This window comes from Rutidosis leptorrhynchoides, chromosome 3, assembly GCF_046630445.1.
Source record: "Rutidosis leptorrhynchoides isolate AG116_Rl617_1_P2 chromosome 3, CSIRO_AGI_Rlap_v1, whole genome shotgun sequence".
NCBI classification, from domain to species: domain Eukaryota; kingdom Viridiplantae; phylum Streptophyta; class Magnoliopsida; order Asterales; family Asteraceae; genus Rutidosis; species Rutidosis leptorrhynchoides.
The window spans coordinates 154834596-154850242 of NC_092335.1; the positions used below are offsets into that span (position 1 = coordinate 154834596).

At 37.5% G+C, this 15647-nt stretch overlaps 1 protein-coding gene and 1 non-coding gene across 2 annotated transcripts; both read right to left on the bottom strand.

Moving 5' to 3' along the window:
* Positions 1-5156: 5156 nt before the first annotated feature.
* Positions 5157-6115, bottom strand: LOC139900512 (uncharacterized). Its single transcript, XM_071883279.1, has 3 exons — positions 5828-6115; positions 5611-5725; positions 5157-5515 (listed from the first exon to the last, which is right to left on the bottom strand). The coding sequence occupies exons 1-3, from the start codon at positions 6113-6115 to the stop codon at positions 5157-5159; spliced, it is 762 nt and encodes a 253-aa protein (XP_071739380.1).
* Positions 6116-12777: 6662 nt separating this feature from the next.
* Positions 12778-12885, bottom strand: LOC139903207 (small nucleolar RNA R71). The gene has a single exon (XR_011778047.1). It is a non-coding gene; the product is annotated as a small nucleolar RNA R71 (small nucleolar RNA).
* Positions 12886-15647: the final 2762 nt, after the last annotated feature.

Consider the following 15647-nt stretch of genomic DNA (forward strand, 5'->3'; position numbering starts at 1 on the left):
TCGCGTCTCCATTGATTAAGTCATCTACGAACCCATCAGATGAATTGGGGATGGCTGATTGGTTGATTCATTCTGGTGACGCTGCTTTCGGAGCTTAGGTGAACATTTGTGTCGGAATAGCTGTCGGAATAACTATCGGAATAGCTATCGGAATCTGAGGGACTCGAACTAGTTGAGGGATTCATCTCGTACGATCAGATGAAAGATTTATAAGAAATAGATTATAAGATGTAGATTAGTACCCTACAATACATAATTTACATATGCATATATAATACTAAAATTCCATAAGTTACGGAGGAATCTACGGAATCTGTCAGGCAAAGGTAACAATAACAGATACGCTAAGATATGAATTTTTGTCTATACACTATTCATGCAATCATTGCAATATGATGTGTCTAGACTAAGAATGATAAGCAAGTGATTCCCTAAGATTGATAAGAAGGTAATTTTCGACACGAAATGATAAGCAAAACTTTTGACATGCAGACACGGTCGAAATCCAGACTCACTAATGCTTCTAAACAACTATTAGTTAGACACACTAATGCAAGACCTGGTTCGCTAAGATCACCGCTCTGATACCACCTATAATGACCCGTCCTAATCCATCTGGACAAATACATTAAATTTGGTTACATCGCGAGGTACTTGACCTCTATATGATACATTTTACAAACATTGAATTCATTTTTAAAAGACAAACTTTCATTACATCGAAAGTTGACGGCATGCAAATCATTTCATAATATATCCAACTATAATTGACTTAATAATAATCTTGATGAACTCAACGACTCGAATGCAACGTCTTTTGAAATATGTCATGAATGACTCCAAGTAATATCTCTAAAATGAGCAAATGCACAGCGGAAGATTTCTTTCATACCTGAGAATAAACATGCTTTAAAGTGTCATCCAAAAGGTTGGTGAGTTCATTAGTTTATCATAATCGATCATTTCATAATTTTAATAGACCACAAGATTTTCATTTCCATTTCTCATAAATATACATCTCATATATGGCATTTCGCAAACTGCATAGAGATAAAAATCATTCATATGGTGAACGCTTGATAACTGAACTAACAGGATGCATATAGAATATCCCCATCACTTCGGGACTCTCATCGGACATGATAATCGAAGTACTAAAGCATTCGTAACCCGAATGGGACGTGTCAAGTTCCATAGATCTATCTTTAGGATTCGCGTCCATTAGGGGCCATTTCCCTAATTCTTAGGCTACCAAGCTAACAAGGGGCATATTCGATTTCGATAATCCAACCATAGAATGTAGTTTCGATTACTTATGTCTATTTCGTAAAATATTTATAAAAGCAGTGCATGTATTCTCAGTCCCAAAAATATATATTGCAAAAGCATTTAAAAAAGGGAGTAAATGAAACTCACCTAATGTATTTTGTAGTAAAAATACATATGACTATATTGAACAATGCATGGTTGGCCACGGATTCACGAACCTATATCATTTGTATATTTATTAATATACATAATTGTAATCGAACAATATATATACAAATTTATTATTTATATACTTTTTATATTAATAATATATATATATATTTCATATATTTGTTTTGTTATATAAAATATTAATTTTTGTTATGTTATATATATATATATATATATATATATATATATATATATATATATATATATTTATTTATTTATTTATTTGTTAAAATAGTAATTATAATAGTACCAAAATAATATTAATAGTGGTTAAAATAATTATAATGATAATACTAGTAATACCAGTGTTAATAATAATGATAATAATATTAATGATTTTTATTAATAATAATATTAACGATAGTTTTAATGATAAATCTTATAATAATAATAATAATAATAACAGTAGTTTTTAGTAATTTAAAAAGTTTACTAATAATGATAATGAAATAATACTTTTGATAATAATACATAATAATAATTACTACAACCATCTTATTACTAATGATAATCTTAATAATAATAATTTTATTAATAATAATAATAATAATAATAAGTCTACAATGATACTAATAATAATAATAATAATAAAAATAATTATAATAATAATAAAATAGGTTACTACCTTAAAGGCTCAAAAAAATATCAAAATCGCCCAAGACGGGACTCGAACCCGTGACCTCTCACTCACCCGCATCACACCTTGACCGTCTGTCCAGTTCTGTTTTTCTATTTAAGAACTCAACCCAAATAATTATTACCCATTCTTGTTTATACTTGTGTTCTTCTTCTTTCCAAACATCAGTCGATCAGTAACCAGGAATAAAATTAACGCGAATTACTAATAAATTTAGGACTTGAAATTAATTCACCAGTGTTGAATACATTTATAAAATCAAACAAAAAAAATGAAAAAAAAATAGAAAAAAAAGAGACAGCTGCTGTCGCAGCTTTTCTTTATTTTTTTTTTTTTGATTTTCGTCTTTAAGGATGTTTTACTCAAAAATTCCTACATGAATTATATTTTAAATTGTTCCTGGAAACTTTAGGAATCATCAATTGAGATTGAAACATCAAAACTAAATCCAATTTCTCGATGAACACTTTCAGTTGACTTTTTATTTCAAAACCTTTGACTCTAAAATTAACAATCAATAAGATGAATTGAGACTTGAAAATTTACAGAGGGTTCGAGTACGAGATTCCTAACAATCTTGCATTAATGGATCTTGAGATTGATTTCAAATTTTGGTTATGGTTAAAAAATGATTTCGACAGAGGTATTGAGCAAAGCAGAAAAAAAATTAGATAGAAGCTAAGGATTTACAATGAATATTGATAATGGAAAGTGAGTGGTTGTTTATCAATACTCCAATTTGATCGACTCACTTATTGAAGAAGAAAAAAATATCGACCAGTTATCACAGGTTCAACAGCAGAAGAAGATAAAAAATAAATAAAACAGATTATGTCAGGTACCCCATTCGCGTGATATATCCTGTCTCTATATATATAATTTTTAATTTTAATAATTAATAATTATATTAATAATAATAATAATTATAATAATAAATAATAACAATACTGATTTATATGTATACTTATATTTATATTTTTATTTATATATTTATTCACTTATTTATTTACACAAAATTGTTCGTGAATCGTCGGGAATAATCAAAGGTCAAATGAATATATGAAACATTTCAAAATTTTTGAGACTCAACCTAACAGACTTTTCTTATCGTGTCGAAACCATATAAAAATTAAAGTTTTAATTTGGTCGGAAATTCCCAGGTCATCACAGTGAAGAGTAAGGAAAAGTCGAAGCAAGTTGAAGCTCCCATTGATGTAGATACCCAAGATGACCAGCCTATTGCTTCTCTGGCGACAGGTGTTGGGGCTAGAGTGGCACAATGTTATTAAGCTAAAGGTGGGATGTAACGAAAGGAGCATCCTGATATTTCTTCTGTGAAGAAGTAAAAGTTTGGTCACCTTCGAGATGAAGCGAGTGATGATATCATTGTTGCTAACCCTTTGTTTGGTATGTTTTGCTTCATTTACTACGTTGTCAGTTATTCCTTTTTGGTTATCATTTATTTCTCTGTTTGTTTCTTATAGACATGCATGTGTACTCCGAAATTCCTGCTCCCGGCAATTGCTTTGATCTTATTGACAGTCTGGTTCCTGATAACTGGGAAAATTCTTTTGCTAATGACATGAAGAGTTTCCATGATGCTTTTGCTATTATCAATTTCCAGGCTACTTCTATGGGGCATATTGCTTCCTCCCTTTTGTAGAAACGCAATGCAGAGCTCGAATCTTTGAGGGAGCATCATGTTACTATGAGTGAGAGAGTTAAAAAGCTTGAGAAGGAAATATTGATGGCTCCTAGCTATGAGGAGGAGTTGAAAGCTGCTCGTGATGAGATAACAGGTTTGCAGAAGCAGGTGAAGGTAGGCAAGCTTCAAGAGTTGGCCATTGCTGATGAGTTGATAGACTACAAGAAGTGCTGTGAGGAGTTGAAGTCTGATTACTCTCAAGTTGTTTCTCAGGTTATTCCTCATGCTTGTAACCAATTACTAAAGAGTGCAGATTTTGGACAGCTTTTTGGTGATGAGGTGTTGGCCTCAAAGGTTCAGGCTAGGTGCGATTTGATAGGAAACTTGGCATCAAAGGGGGTTGTGCAGCTTGGTGATTTTACCGATTATACAGAACAGGGAAAGGCGATGGTTGATGATGCTTTTGATGAGCTCGAACAAGCTAAATTTGATTTTGTCAAGACTATCTCCGCCAAGGTGGATGCCAAACCTGCTGATCTTTTGAAAACAAAAGCTACTATTGTTCCTGAAGCTCATGATGATGAAGAAACTCTTGTGGAGGTCCCTGAGGCTATGGGGCAATCTGAGAAAGTTGATGCTCCTGTTAATTAGTTGCTGTGTGTAATCGTTTAAAACAATTATTATCTTTTGTGAATTGGCTTTAGATGCCTGGGCTCTGTTGCCCTTTTGAACAATTGGTTATGTATCTTATAACTCTAGTTCCTTTGTTTAATTTTAGCATGCTTTTCTTATATGTTTTACCATGGATTTTATCCTGTATAGGTGGGTAAAAACTCTCTTCCTGTAGGATGGTTATACAGTGATCACTTTTAAGGAAAACTTGTTTCCTTACGTCGAGCATTGTGAAGCATATTTTTTGCTTCGTTGCTCTGTATAATGTGGATTATAACAGGGTTACTTATATTCCAGTTGTCATTTTTCTCACATGATTCCTTATATAGGATTTAATTCGGTCAAGACATTTATTTATCAAAAGTAGTTGTAAGAAATTCATTAATTTATGTGTAGGAAGTTTGTAGGCTTCAACTACCAACATTGCATCTTTCAACTACATGTTAATAAGGAAAAAATACAAGACATCTAATGATAAAACTTTTGGAGGTTGGTTCCATTCCATGCCCTGGGTATGGGTTTGCCAGCTGTTTATCCAATTTGTAGGAGCCTTTACCCAGCACTTGTGAGATTACATAGGGTCCTTCCCAATTTGGTCCTAATTTTCCTTCGTATTCCACCTTGCTTGCACTGTTTAACCTTAGGACATAGTCTCCCACCTTGAAGGTCAAGGGCTTTACTCTTTTGTTGTAATAGCCTTCAATTGTTTGTTTGTACGAGGCCTCACGAATCACAGCTGTCTCTCTTCTTTCTTCGAGTATTGACTCGAAGATTTTCTTCGTTGTTCTCGTTGTTCTTTGTTCTTTCTGTTAGCACTTGTATCTCAGTGGGAAGAACAACTTCTGTTCCGTATGCTAGGCTGTAGGGTGTTTCTCCATTGCTTCGCTTTGGTGTCGCCATGTGTGCCCATAGCACCAAGGGGAGCTCATCAACCCATCCCTTTCTGCATTTTCCTAAGCGTTTCTCAATTCCCTTGATTATATCTCGGTTGGTTACTTCCACCTGTCCATTTCCTTTGGGATGGTATACCGAGGTGGAGTTTTGCTGAATTTTCAATTGCTCGCAGAATTTTGGGAAAATTCCTTATGCAAACTGTTTCCCATTATCCGAGACTATTTCTTTGAAACTCCGAACCTGCATACGATATGCTCCTAAACAAACTTTTCTACTTACTTACCAGTGATTGCTGCCAAGGGTTTTGCTTCGGCCCACTTGGTGAAGTAATCAATTGCTACTAGTAGAAATATTGGGCTTCCAGGGGTGTCGTTGATAGGTCCAACTATATCTATCCCCTATTTCATGAAAGGCCAAGCTGAGGTAACAGAGACTAGTTCTTGCTTGGGTAGTCTTGGGACATTCGAGTGAATTTGTCAGGATTCACAAGCTTGTAGCACCATATTCGCATCATGGTGCATTGTAGGCCAATAGTTCCCTAGCCTCATGATTTTTGCTACTACCGACCTTGGTCCTGCATGAAGACCACATATCCCTTCATGCATCTCTTGGATTATAACAGTAGCTTGCTTCGGCCCTACACATCGAAGCCATGGAGTGAGGAAGGATCTTCTGTATAGTTCTCCATTTTTCATTTTGTAGGAGGGTGCCTTTATCCTTATCTTCCTTGCTTCGTTTTTATCCTCTGGTAAGTTTCCCGTTTCATGATATACTTGCAATGGAGTCATCCATGTTACCTCATCTTCTTATATGAGGTCATTGACTTCTTCTTCTAAGATCGATTTCTTTTCTAGCACTTCCACCCAGACTTCCTTTGCAAGATGTTCAAATGTCAACGAAGCGAGTTTGCTCAGTGCATCTGCCTTCTTATTTTGACTTCGTCGGACATGTTCGATGTCAAAACTTTTGAAGCTTTCGATCAGTTCCTTCGCTTTTGTAAAGTACTGTTGGATGGTGGTTTTCCTTGCTTCAAAAGTGCCCATGATTTGGTTAGCCACTAGATGTGAGTCGACAAAAGTACGAAGGTGGAGGATCTTTAATTCCTTCGTCATTCTCAGTCCCGCAAGTAGCACTTCGTACCCAGCTTCATTATTGGTTGTTGCGAATTCGAAACGGAGTGCGTAAGTAAACTCTTTTCCTTCGGGGTTTACTAACATCAGACCAGCACCTGATCCATCAGAACTTGACGCACCATCGGTGTACAACTTCCATTCTTCATTTTCAATCCTCAGGGTGATGACTTGAGTGGAGTTCTTTGCATCTTCTTCATCGATGCTATCTGTTTCGGTGATGAAGTCTGCCAGAACTTGTCCTCTAATTGTGTGCCTGACTCTGAACTCAATGTCATGTTCACCTAGCTCAATGGCCCATTTGGCCATTCTCCCCGATTTTTCAGGTTTTGAGAGCACTTGTCTGATTGGTTTGTTGGTAAGCACCACTATCTGATGTGCTTGAAAGTATCTTCTGGGTTTCCTGGCTGTGTAGACGAGCGCTAAGGTAAGCTTCTCAAGTTCTGGGTAATTCAGCTCTGCTCCTTGAAGTACCCTGCTAACAAAGTATATTGGTACATGCACTCTTTCTCGCTCGGTGACCAAGACTGAGCTAATGCACTCTTTCGAAGCAGCCAAGTATATGAAGAGAGTTTCTCCTTCTTCAGGTGAAATCAAGGTCCGGAGGTTGGAAATATATTCCTTCATTTCAACGAATGCCTTCTCAGCCTCTTCGTTCCAGACAATTTTCTTCTTTCCCAAGCACCCTTTCAGAATTCTGAAGAAAGGTAGCTGGTTTTCTGCTCCCCTTGATATGAACCTGCTGAGTGATGCCAATTTCCCATTCAAACTCTGCATGTCTTTTATGGTTGCTGGGGTTTGGAGTTGCTTGAGCCTGTCTACCTTTTCTGGATTTGCTTGGATTCCCTTTCTGGTGATATAGTACCCAAGAAATTTCCCTTCCTCAACTCTGAAGGAACATTTCTTTGGGTTTAGTTTCATGTTTATTTCCCGAAGCTTCTCGAAGGTTTCTTGGATGTCTTCTATTAAGTTTTCTTCTTTTTGGCTTTTGATTACCATGTCATCCACGTAGGCTTCCAGATTTCTCCCCAAATGGTTATGAAAGGCTTTGTCAACGAGCCTTTGATAAGTTGCTCATGCATTTTTTAGCCCGAAGGGCATCTTTTGGTAGCAATAAATCCCTCTGCTATTGAAGAAGGATGTTTTTTCTTCATCCTCCTTATCCATTTTAATCTGGTGATACCCTTTGTAAGCATCCAAGAAGCTTTTGTATTGATACCTGTTGAGGGATTCGACTTTCCAATTGATTTCAGGTAATGGATAACAATCTTTGGGGCATGCTTTGTTGATGTTTGTGAAATCAACGCACATTCTCCACCCTCCGTCCGACTTTTTTTACCATCACAGGGTTAACGACCCATGAAGAATATTTACCTTCGCGAATTATTCATGCCTTTAGTAGACCCTCTACTTCCTTATAGGTCACTTCGTCCCTTTCAGGTGCTAGGTTTCTTTTCTTCTGATGTACTGGTTCGAGGTGCTTGTGCTCATTGAGTCGATGTTCTGTCACGAAGGGTGACCCTTGTACATTGATGGTTCGTGGTATCCCAGTCATATCACTGTTCTCCCATGTGAATACATCCACATTGGCTTGCAACAGCATCCGAAGCTTTTGCTTGGTGGATGTTGGTAAATTCTTCCCTATGCTGATCTCTTGATCCGGAAACATTGAATGTACTGATATCTTCTCTACTTGGGGATCTTCCTCTGATGCCTCTAGGATGCACTCAGTTAGCTCTTTCATCGTTTCTTTTATAGCCAAGATTACCTTATCCTTGTCATACGTTGAGGTGAGGGTCCCAATACCCTCATGAGTATGAAACTTAACCATTTGATGCACTTTCGAGACAATTATGACCATCTTTTTCATAGCCAATCTCCCAAGCAGAATTTTGTGCGGGTAATTTGCTCGGACTACCACGAAATCAATGGTTTCGGTTCTTGTTAATGGTGGCTCACCTATTGTGAAGTCAAGATCAATTTCCCCAATTGGCCAACATCTTTTTTCGGAGAATCCCACTAAAGGTACCATAGGGGCACCTAATCGTGCTCTGATTGTGGGACTTAACTGATCGAAGCAATGCTCATACATTACATCACAGGCGCTTCCGCTATCGAGATATATCCTTCGGACTTCCCTGCCAAAGATTTTTCCATTGATGGTGACCGGTAGGTCCGAAGGATATATTGTATCAAGGGCTGGAAATGATACTTCACTCCATTCCCTGATAATTCGACCCCTATCTCTTTTATTATAAGGTTGGTGTGAATCTATTGCCAAGATTGCATTTTCTGCTTCATGTCTCGTGTACCCTCTCTTTCTTTGGTTCTCGGATCCCTTTTATGAGATGGGACAGTTTTCCCGATTAACAGCCTCCTCGATGGCTGTTTTGAGGTTGAAGCATTCATCTGTTTCGTGACCAAAATCATTGTGGAAGTCACAAAACTTGGTCATGTCCCTGTTCCTTCCTCTGTTGGACATTTTTCCCGAAGCTTTGAACTTATTGGCTGCCTTCTCTGTTGCTAGGATTTCCTTGGGGGTTTTTATCAATGCCCCCAAGATCCCAGCTCCGGTTTCCCTTCGGTAAGGGTGGAATCTCCCCTTTTCCTCTTTCCTACCATGTTTGTCATCCCTTCTTTCTAACATCTCTTTTCGCTTATTTATGGGTGCATCATCTAGGATGAAGTTACGTGCTGTTTCTTTTGCATCTAATCATATATATGCTTTTTCTAGCAAAGCTTCGTAGGTGCTTGGTAGGTCTCGACTAAGGTGTTCAATGAGAGGTCTGACCCTAGATCCATATAGCAACCCGGATATCCTCTGTGATTCTGGTAGGTTTGGGATCTGTTGGGCTTCATTGGTATACCTGGTAAGGAAGGCCCTAGAACCTTCGCTATCTTTCTGCTTTATTTCATGGACGACCGCATGGTTATTTTTTATCGCTTTTGTTGGCTAAACTTAGACCTAAATTGCCGTTTCAGGTCATCGAAGCTAGCTACAGAGTCTTTTAGTAGGGAGTCAAACCAGACCCTTACATCTCCCTTTAACATGTAAGAAAATGCGTGACATGATACGGGTATGTCCCATTTGGCCATTCATGCTGCACCTTCGAATATATTAAGGAAATCATCCGGGTCATCTTTTCCTTCGTAATAAATTAGGTGTGCGGGAATTTTCATTCCATCGGGGAATGCACAATGTTGGATGTAGAGCACAAACGGGGTTTTTTGGTTTACCCAGAAGTTGTTACTGGTCGCAATCGAGGGTAGCATCTAGTGACCTTGGGCGCAACATATCCCCTCCTGGTTAGGAGGGTATATCTAGGTGGTTGTCATTTGTTGTGGTGGGTGATTCCAAATTTGGAAGTAAGCGTGATTGGTCACTGGTTGCACTGACGCGTATGGTATGTTGCTTACAGGGGTTGTTTCTACACATGGTATGTTAGGAGTGACAAAAGGGTTTCCTTGGGACCATACATATTGGTTTGGTTGCCCCATGTTACCCCAGATTGGGGGAGGCGGAGGTATATTCCTGTTTGGTGCTTGGGGTGCTATGGACACTGTCAGGTATAGAGGGGTGTCGTAGGTATAGTTAGGGTTACCTAAGATATACTTGTGGTTTCCCTTGTCTGAGTTGTAGTGGCTGCTGACGAGTTTGTCGGAAAACTTCAGGACTGCGGGTTTTGGTTCGGAGGTTCCATTTCCAGCTCCTCGTCATATTCTTCGCTTTCTTATGTTAGCACCCTTCTACTCTGCAAGATCCCCGTATCCCTTAAACTCCTTATGACCGATCTGATGTGATCGTAATTATTTAAGACGAAGGTCTTATCTATCAGCTGAGGTGGTTGATATTGCACCATTTAGATATGTTTATTGCGCAATATCGACCTCATTTTATTCGGTTTTGATGATCGTTGGGGCTTAAAAGTTGTTTTCCTGCTCCAAATTGTCGACTCAAGGCAAAATACCTAACTTGGTGTAAAATTGACCAAGAAATTCTCAAAAAGTGCAAAGAAAATGACAAGTGCAGGAAATAGCTCCAAAAGCGCCGCTCCAGACAAAGGAGCGTCACTCCTCACAGCCTAGAGCGCCGCACCACAACCAAAAGCAGTGCAATAACCCACGCTTTGTCTCCATTTCTTCACAGTGAGCAGAAGCGCTGTTCTTCAACACCAAAAGCGCCGCTCTTATCAGGCCAAAAGCGACACACCAGAAGTAAAAGCGCCGTTCCAGGTTGAAGCCAAAAGCACCGCTCCTGAAAGAGATGCGGCGCTCCTGATGCTGTTTCAGCCCAATTTCTCACCACTATAAATAGAAAGTGATAGGTCATTTTTCGGAGAGCTGCAGTTTTACTCCGAATTTCACACACAAAACCTTAATTTCATCATCCATTAGAGTTCTAAGGTGATTTGGAGGAAGCAAGCTCAAGTTTCATCATCATTATTGCTAGATCTTTCTATTGTTATAATTTTGGGTTGTAATCTTCACTTTACTTTTACATATTTTGCATCAATTAGTTGTAATCTTTACTTTATCTTTATCTATTTTGAATCTTTGCTTGTAATCTTTGTTTATCTTCATTTATCTTTGAATCTTAGCTTGTAATCACTCAAGATGATGTTTATTGATGCTTTTATGATTATTGCTAGTGTAATCTTTGATATGAGTAGCTAAATCACTTGTGTTTGCTTATCTATGAATCTTTAATGCATAAGATGTGCCCTTAATCTAGTGAATTAGGTTATTTTGAATGAAAATACATGAGCTAGTGTTATTGAGTTAGCCATGAGGTCCATTGCTATGTTTGTTATTGGTTTTTCTTTGATTACATAGGTTGAGTAGCTCTCTAAGTGATTTGAGAAGTGAATCAATTTCTTCTTCAACACCTTTGGTGATCTAGACAACCAGAATAGGAATTTCAAGTGATTGTGTTTCTAGACTAAGTTGGTTTTCAATTGACCTTTGTTCATCATAGTGGTGTTTGACTATCTTAGGTGACTTTGATGGTTAAAGAGTTTTAAGTGATTTTAACCCGGGCATAATCTCAAAAATCAACTGATACATTGCTTGATCTTGTGATACTAAGCTTATGTGAATTTGCAAGGTAAAATTGGATTAAGAACATTTACTAGTTCAAACAACATAAGTGACAACAATTTGGGTAAAACAAGGGCCATCTAAGCATAAAGAGGATTAGATAAGTGAACACTCTCTATCATATTGATTTATTCTCATTTCTTAATTACTTGCTACTTGTTGCTAGTTAAGTTTTAGTTTGTTTATTGCAAAGTTTAGATGTTAGTTGAGATATCTCGCAACCCCCCCCCCCCCCCGCCCAAAAAAATTAAACAAACCCCCTATGATAACTATTAGTTTCAAATACACAATTTACACCACTCTCATGGGACGAACTTGATAAGAATACTTACATTAAGTGCTATAATAACCGGGTTTTAAGTGCTCGAAAGATTGTGCGTGCTTTTTGTAATATTTGCTTCTTGTATAAATTTAGAGAGTTATGTTTGGTATATCCACGCCTCATCACACTTTCTTGGCGCCACTGCCGGGGAGCGGTTAGCTAAGTTAAGTTGTGTATTTAGTTCAAGCTTTCAGTTATTCGATCCTTTTGTAAGGATTCGTCCTTACAAAAGTTACTTTTATTATCTTTTATTTATTATTTTGTATTGGATAATCACTTGTGTTTGTGTTGTCTTTGAAGGTTAGGTCTTTTGGTGTATGAGAAGAAGATCCCAAAAGGATCAAGATTTCACACAACCATTTTTCGATCCTGAAAAACACGTACACGGGGTTTATAAGCGTAGAGAAGAACGGGATTTAAGGAAGAATTTTGAGGTTTTGCCATTTTGTTTGATAGAAATGGACGGAGAAGAAGAGGGTAATCCACATGGTAATCCACCACCGGTAGTTAATGAAGTAGTTGCAAACGATCCAAATGACACTCCGATGTGGAATGTTAGAATGGTGGCACAAACGGTTGTGCCTCTGGCTATCACAAAACCACCAATTGAAGCGAATAATTGGAAGATCGAGGGTAACTTTTTCACAATGTTCAAGGATAGACTCTTTCGCGGTTTAATAGATGAAAATCCTTTTGATCACATTCAATACTTTAAAGATATTTGTGACATCTACAAGAACAAAGATGTCACCGAAGATGCTTTTAAGCTAAGGGCATTCCCCTTCATGCTTAATGGAGAAGCTAAAGATTGGTTAAGGAACTTGCCATCGGATTCTATTAGGTCTTTTCAAGATTTAAATAGGGCATTTATCAATCACTTTTTCCCACCTTCAAAGGTGGAACGTTTAAGAATGGAAATTAATGGGTTCACGCAAAGGAGAGATGAGTCTTTGTATGATGCATGGGTGCGTTTCAAGAAGTTATTAATAGCTTGCCCACCACATGGTCTAACCAAGAAGGAGTACATCAATACGTTCTACCGGGGTACCAATTTTCAAACTAAGCAATATCTTGATTCATCTTCGGGTGGAGTGTTTATGTACAACTCATCCAATGCGACCGAAAAGTTACTAGAAGACATCTCGGTTAATACATATGAATGGGCACCTTCACCAAGAGAATTGACGAGGAAGAATGTAGCTCAAGTGGAGAGTGAATATGGGCAAGTTACCTTGGCAAGCTTGAATAATCAATTTCAATTATATGGAAAAGAGTTGAAGAAGATACAACAAATGCTCGTGGCGATGCAAGTTGGTTGTCAAAGGTAAGAAGGACCACACCTCACCAAAAATTGTCCCCAAGTTAATCAATGTAACCACATTGAGTTGGACGACATTCCTATGAATTCGGAAGCTCATGTGAACTTTGTGAGTAACCAAAACTTTCAATGAGGAGGAACTTCTACCCAAGGCAACAACTCTTTCCAATCGAATAATAGCTACTACAACCCTAACCAAAAAAAGTGTCATTTAACACTCAAACCAACACACCTCCCGGATTCTCCAACCAAAACCGAAACCAAGGGTATAACTCCAATTACAACCAAAACCGACAAAACAACTTCCAATCCCACAACCAACAAAATTACAACAACCAATCGTACAATAACCATTCCAACCCAAATTACCAAGGAAATCAAAGTTACCAAAACCAAGGTTACAGTCAACCACAAAATAACCAAGGTTAAATTCAACAAAACCAACAAAGTCAACAAAATAACCAACCTTCCCAACCTTATAAAAGCCTAGAGGAGATGATGCAAACTTATATCAAGAAGGCGGAATCCACCGAAGTAATTTTGTTAAAGGAAAATGAGTTCTTGAAGCAACAACTTAAGCAACAACAAGCCTCATTCCAAACCCTTGAGAGCACCGTTGGGAGACTTTCAAGCTATGTTGCCGAAAGACCTCAAGGAACTTTACCATCCAATACTCAAGTTAACCCAAGCACTTACAACAATAACCGTCAACAAAACCAAAACCAAAACAACAACAACAACAACAACAACAGCAACAGCAACAACAACAACAACAACAACAACAACAACAACAACAACAACAACAACAACACTATAAGGGTCATTCCTATTGAAAGCAACAACAACCACCAAAACCCTAACTACCCAAATCGAAATGAAAACGTCAATGCCATAACCACTCGAAGTGGTCTAACCACTCAAGGAGTTGAAGAACCACAACCACCAACCTTTATCACCCAAGAACCACTACCAAAATTCATTGGGGAGGAAATCATGGTTAGTAATGAGAAGGGTAAAGAAAAGGTTGATGCAACCTGGGTCAATGGTAATGATGCAAAGGGTAAAGATGAAAAGGGTAAAGATAAGGGTAAAGAGCCTTTGAAGGTTACAAGGCCGGTTCCATATCCGAATGCTTTAAGGAAGGACAAGTTGGCGGCTCAATACAAAAAGTTCCAAGATATGATGAAGAATGTGTCGGTCAACTTGCCTATTACCGATGTGCTCAAAGGGATACCCAATTATGGACGCTTCATCAAAGAGTTAATCTCTCAAAAGGGTAAATAGCATGAGGAAATGCCATTCTTTATTGAAGAGGAGTGCAATAAGATACTTGCATCAAGGCCAAGAATCCCTAAAAAGTTAGGTGATCCGGGAAAATTTGTTTTCCTATGTAACTTTGGTGAATCGGAAGTGTTTATTGCACTAGCCGACTTGGGAGCAAGCATTAACCTAATGCCCCACTCGCTTTATGAAAGACTTGGCCTTGGACCTCTTAAACCAACTCGAATTCGTATAAGATTGGCCAACCATTCGTTTGACACCTGATAATGCTAAAAACGAATATATATTTCATAGCATTATTCCTCAAGAAAGACAAGCTTTTAGTTGCAATTGTTCTATTTACAAGTGATATTCGTTTAAATAATAAAAGGTGAAGACAAAAGATAGATTCGACGAATTGAAGACGCAAACGACCAAAAAGCTCAAAAGTACAAAATACAATCAATGAGGTTCCAATTATTGATAAGAAACGTCTCAAAATTACAAGAGTACAAGATTCAAAACGCAAAGTACAAGATATTAAATTATTCGCAAGGACGTTCGAAAATCCAGAACCGGGACCAGAGTCAACTCTCAACGCTCGACGCAACGGACTAAAAATTACAAGTTAACTATGCATATAAATATAATATAATATTTAAATAATTCTTAAAAATTATTTATATATTATATTTATATTTAAATCCGTCGGCAAACAAAGAGCCAAGGTTGGGTGAGCTGTAAAAACGCACTCCGCGACTTGCGGAGTTCGAAGACCAAAAGAACCGCGAGTCGCGGAGATTACCTGGACGAAAATTCCTATAAAAGGCAACGCAGTTCAACGAAAAAAATATCAAATATATATCAATCTCTCTATATCTATACGTAATATTTATATTTATAATTTATATTTTAATTTTAATTTTAATTTTAATTTTAAATCCTAATAATAATGGTATGTTAGCGAATGTTGTAAGGGTGTAAGTCGAAATTCTGTCCGTGTAACGCTACGCTATTTTTAATCATTGTAAGTATGTTCAACCTTTTTAATTTAATGTCTCGTAGCTAAGTTATTATTATGCTTATTTAATCTGAAGTAATCATGATGTTGGGCTAAAAATATTAAAATTGGCTAATTGGGCTTTGTACCATAATTGGGGTTTGGACAAAATAACGACACTTGTGGAAATTAG